Raw genomic sequence first — 5,676 nt, forward strand, 5'->3', positions numbered from 1 at the left:
GGGCTCTTTAGGTAATCCTTCTGCCTCAAGGACACAAACAACCTTGAGGTTAGCGCCGCCAAAGTGTGACATGGTACTGGTTAGGCGGCGCCGCCGCTTTTCCCCACCCAGTGGTTTTGCCGCGCGGCGAAACCGCCCAGTGTGACACCGGTATAACACATTCACTCGCTCAGGCGGTTAAGCCGCGGACGTCACTGCACTGGTGTTGGCTTGTCATGCCAGGGCGTCACTGAACAAGCACACCTGCACTGTCTTCAGCGTCACTACACATTCCGCGGGTCAAGGGGAGGCGCTGGCGGTTGCCAGAGGCCACGGCGGCAGGAGGGCCGTTGCAGGAACAGCAGTGGTGAAGGCGATGCCGTGGAGGTAGGTAGGCGACGGCAAGGAAACCGGCGATCACAGCGGCAGGAGGCTGGTGAGGCGGCGAGTGACTGGTGTGTCGGGCTGGCGAAGAAGGCAGGCAACCGTGGGTGCGAGGCGGCGGTCAGACTAGCTGAAGCCTGAGGAGTCACTCGTAGAAGCGGGCGGGGCGAGGTACCGCGGCGAAGGTGAGACAGCATAGGGGCGGCGTTGGAATGGCTGGCTGGGGCTGGGCAGGGAGTGGCGAGGTACCACGGCGAGTAGGGCGACACCTGCGTGGAGGGGGCTGGGCTGCTGGCGAGTCTTCGGATGGGCCGAGGCAAGGTGGCGCGGGCGAGGGCTCGAACTTGCCGGCGGCGGGAGAGCCTCGGATCACGTTGGAGAGGCCGGAGGCGGAGCGCGACCTGCTGCGGGCCGGTGGATCCTCCGGGGGCGGTAGCTTGGGCCGCGACGGGACGGACGAAGCATGGCCAGCAGCGACAGCAGCAAATACCCGAGGTTTACCTCGTAACTTAGGTCCGGAGGTCACCAATTGTAGCGGCAGCCTAGGCCGCTACAGCGAAAACCAAACATTTCTGTTTGTGTGTTTTCGAGGCAGCATACGTTGTAGCTGGTACAACGCCGTTTGGGTCCGTTAAAGCCGCCTTGAAGGTTAAAAGACACAACTAATAACCAGTGATGACTCCATTGGAGAGGAATTTTATTTTTGGGCATATGAATGTTTTTACATATGGTAAATAATATTTACAGAGGTTGATATACATTATTATATACACGGTTGATGATTTGGTGTTATTATCTATGTTGGTGAGTTTGTTATAATATGCGTGATGATTTGGTACATGTTTATGATGTAGTGACCCACGACTCGATGAAATATGGAGGATGAGATAGGTGTGTGTGTAATAGAAGGCGGAAGAGAAAGAGAACGTGGTGAGTCAAAGGGCAGACTAAAGAGATGAATGTAGAGAAAACGGAGAGATTTAGAGGGTCACTACACAGACACACTTTATTTACTTCTCTTTTGTCCTTCCATATGCTTTTACGTAATTTTTTTATATATATTTATCGCTGTTTTGTCTGGAAACCTTACGTGATATAAAATACTTTTAGGAAAAATCGTAGAACCTTGAAAAATATAAAGCTTAATATATAAGTAGCATAACGATTTTTAACAATTTCCTTTTGCCTGCAATGTGTAATAGCAGAGGACAGGTGATACCATAATGATCATGTGCAGATGTGTACATGGAGGTGTAGGCAATGAATCTAATTAGGCTAGAGGGGTAGGAGAGGCTGAGCACACTATAATGAGCGCTTAAGTCAGTCCTCTGTCGTGCCAGTAACGTCCCGTCATCTGCCAGTACTGCAGACCCAAACCAACTGTGTTAGATGACTGACGAAGAAACACGTGACACGAGTGGCACACGTGTCGCACCCCACTGTGCCCTCGTTACATCATTTTTTTTTTTTTTTATGTGTGAACTGCACAACATAAAATATGTTCAGGCATTGCAATCCATCATTTACTGTTAATAATTTATAGGAGCAAATATGAGAAAAAAAATAGTAACCATACACACATTTTTACTATAACAATAATACTTGCTAATTTACTTCGGTAAATTATGAAACATATGGTCAAACATCTTTTGACTCGAAACAATACTCCAATAATTTTTTGATAATTTAGTGGATACAGTGGTAATTTTGTGTATATATATATATATATATATATATATATATATATATATATATATATATATATATATATATATATATATATATATATATATATATTGTGAAAATATTTCTTTATGAAAAATCTCTTTTATGGCACTCTTCCGCACATTTTCTAATGTTGCAAGAAGACTACCGCTTCTTCAGCTGAAGCTTTTACTACTTGGTGTACATAAGTCAACGTTCAACCCTTCAGTTTTAGTCATATCCATACCTAGTCCATATAGTCATGTTGTAAATATCACCGTTTCTTACATTTTTAATTGTCCCTAGGCCATTCCATTATTTTTTTTTATACTAGTCATTAAAACAACAAAGGTAATGAAAATGCAGAAGTAATATTTGCCATGTATAATTTTATTTTTCCATTAAAGGGTACACTTCCAAAGTAAGTTTTTGTTATTCTTCCATGGTTTACTCCTCTAGGGTTAGAAGGAATTTGTTCTTTAAAACAAAGTAATCTTTTGTAAATTTTTACTGTTTTTTGAGGACTTTTACCATGTAATTTGCCCAATATGCATATGAAAGTTACGTGAAATTACAAAGGTAATTTTTTTTCTTTCCCTGTACTAGTTGTCCGTACTGCATGGTTCTTCATTCTCACTCCCGTTGATCTTGAGAGTAAAAGTTTTTAGTTCTCCACAGTCAAGAAGAAATACCTGTAATATATTCTTGTGTCGAGGTATGCAGAGTGCGAGGGCGTCATTTACTTGTCTGGCGACGGTTGAAGTTGACCTTCCTTTCCTGTAAAAAAAGGAAAATTGTTACTGAATGCAGTCAATGTGTACATATCTATTAGGTTTGTTGTATTAATTAATTCGTACAACATAAAGGTATTAGAAGTATTACAGTAACAGAAGGTGCAAATTTTCTGTTTCATTCAATTCAGGTTCACGATCCTCGACTAACTTCCATATACATGTCACATTTTTTTAATATTGGGTATATTCTGCTGATATCATAAACTTCAGCATATATATATATATATATATATATATATATATATATATATATATATATATATATATATATATATATATATATATATATATATATATTTTTTTTTTTTACCGTGCCCCTGCTCTGTTGTTAGTGCAATATGACTTAGACCTCCATCCATTCTATTCAGTATTTTACATAGCCATAGGGATATACATGTAAATATTTTTTAAAGACAATTTAGAAAGTTGTTTCTATTTTGAGATTCTGGTTTGCAGTAATCTCCCTTTTAAGACTCATCGCAAAATTTTCTGTTCTTATTTTTATTGTTCATTACGGAGGGATTTATTTTTTACTTCTAAGTTAAAAGAAATACATTTACTTTCTCTGTTTCTCTTTTTTTTTAACCGGCAGGAAATGGGAACACTTATTTAAAGGCCAAATTAATAAATGCCATCAAGAAAAAATTCAATAATTTCGAGCTCTATTTTAGTTCTTCTATGAAATAGTATTGTGGTGCCCAAAATTAGGCTACTGTGTTGTAAAGACGAGTCAATGTATTACCCCTCCCTACCTTCCCCTCCCCTTTCTTCGAGACACTGTCTAGACTTTATCCTTAGTAAATCAAAATTGTTTTGGTGTAGTATACTTAATATTGCTCACCAGTGAGTATTTAATCAAAACATCCTCCCCGCCCCCTTCTCCCCAGATTTATTATTGTCTTCACACATTATGATTCCACATTTCATCCTCTTCCTAGCCAGCATTCTAATACTCTCAGTTTAATCGTTAACTGGCGCAGTACAGCTTCACCCCCCTCGTCTTCACCACATCCGGCGGGATGGGTCCCAGGGCCCGATGCTTCTACGCACGACTCGCGGAACTGATCTCAGAAAAGAAGCATCAGCCAAGGAGCCACGTTGTAGCCTGGATGAGGTGTCGCCTCTCGTTCTCCCTGCTCAAGTCGGCCATACTATGTCTCAGGGGCACCAGACACTCTGGCCCAAAAGCCACCAACAGCTCCAATATGGACTATGAGGCCACAGTGGTGGTGAGTGACATTAGGGTGTGTCGGGAGTGACATGAGTAGGGAAGGAAAGGGGGATCTAGACGCAATAGATGATAGGGTGTTATGTATAGATTTAATGGTAAGTAGCAGAGTCGGACTGGGGTGCTTAAGGGAGCCATGCCATCTAGTGGCTGGAGGGGGCCCGGGCCCATATAAGCTAAAATATAAAAATATTCAAATAATACACATTGGCATGGGTTACGTCCAGGGGCCCATGTACCTTGGGGGGCCCATGTGCCATTAGCACACGGGCACATAGGCCAGTCCGACCCTGCTAAGTAGTATTAGTTATATGGTTGGATGTCACAGTCATTAGCGAACAAAGTTGGGGCTAATGACCTCCAAACTATGGAACCCTCCATTATTATGCGTCGAGAAAATAAACATGGGTGGAGGTATCTTTTATGTAGTAGTAATAGCAGAAAAAAAGTAGTAGTAGTAGTAGTAGTAGTAGTAGTAGTAGTAGTAGTAGTCTTAGAAGTAATTGCAGTATTAGTATTAATAGTATTATTATTATCATTATTATTATTATTATTATTATTATTAGTAGTAGTAGTAGTAGTAGTAGTAGTAGTAGTAGTAGTAGCAGCAGTAGAATACCATCATTATTATTATCATTATCATTATTATTGTCATCATTGTTGTTATCATCATCATAATTATTAGGTAAAGTATTAAGCATTTATTTTACACATCAAAGAAATTAGCATCAAACGCTTACCAGTATTTGCTCTTATATATATATATATATATATATATATATATATATATATATATATATATATATATATATATATATATATATATATATATATATATATATATATATATATATATATATATTCAATTTATCAATATTGGGACAATCCGCCCTCTTTTTCAATTACCTTTGCCAAGCGGTCTGACATTGAGCCACCATTTTTCTTTTCATTTCAGGCTTACTCCTGAGGGTCTTCCACGATCTTTTTACGTGCTCAATCAGATTATGTGCAGTGGGCTTTCCAGCCCAGACTTGTTCGGTGGGGTTGAGGTCACAACCCCTACTGGAACAGCTCAGGAGCTGCATGCAGTACATTCTGGTTTGCAGGCCACTGCTGGAATATCCTGGCCAAATTTATCGGACTTCTGTCCTGGACAAATATGATTGGACCAAGGTGGACTGTGAAATTCCTTTCCCGTAGTGATAAAAGAAAGTAGTCCTGCAGAATGCGGGCATATTTTTCTGCTGTCAGTCTTTCTTCTATCCTCACTACGTCTCCCACCCCGTGCATGGAGTTCCACCTCACACTCCACATGTGCATGACGTGGCCGCTCCTGTTTTCTTCAAAGATATTCCTGACTGAGTGTATAGGGAATGAGAGTTGATTATTCCTGCCCACACCTATTTCACGAAAATAATCACATCTCACTCCCTGCCCTCTCAGTCACATCTGGAAGAGAGAGAGAGAGAGAGAGATGTGAGATAAAGCAACAGAAATTAGAATAATACTATTACATACTAAAAGAAGAAATAACATTAAGAATAACAATGGAAACAGTACTGACATATAAAAAGAACAATAATAATA

The 5,676-nt window shown here is 40.3% G+C and overlaps 1 protein-coding gene across 1 annotated transcript; it reads right to left on the bottom strand.

The window, feature by feature from the left end:
* Positions 1–508: 508 nt before the first annotated feature.
* LOC126989215 (uncharacterized) lies at positions 509–4,349 on the bottom strand. The gene is made up of 2 exons (XM_050847823.1): positions 4,311–4,349; positions 509–913 (listed from the first exon to the last, which is right to left on the bottom strand). Exons 1-2 carry the CDS (start codon positions 4,347–4,349, stop codon positions 509–511), a joined length of 444 nt encoding a protein of 147 aa, XP_050703780.1.
* Between the last annotated feature and the right edge of the window lie 1,327 nt (positions 4,350–5,676).

This window comes from Eriocheir sinensis, unplaced genomic scaffold (assembly GCF_024679095.1).
Source record: "Eriocheir sinensis breed Jianghai 21 unplaced genomic scaffold, ASM2467909v1 Scaffold11, whole genome shotgun sequence".
Classification (NCBI taxonomy): Eukaryota; Metazoa; Arthropoda; class Malacostraca; order Decapoda; family Varunidae; genus Eriocheir; species Eriocheir sinensis.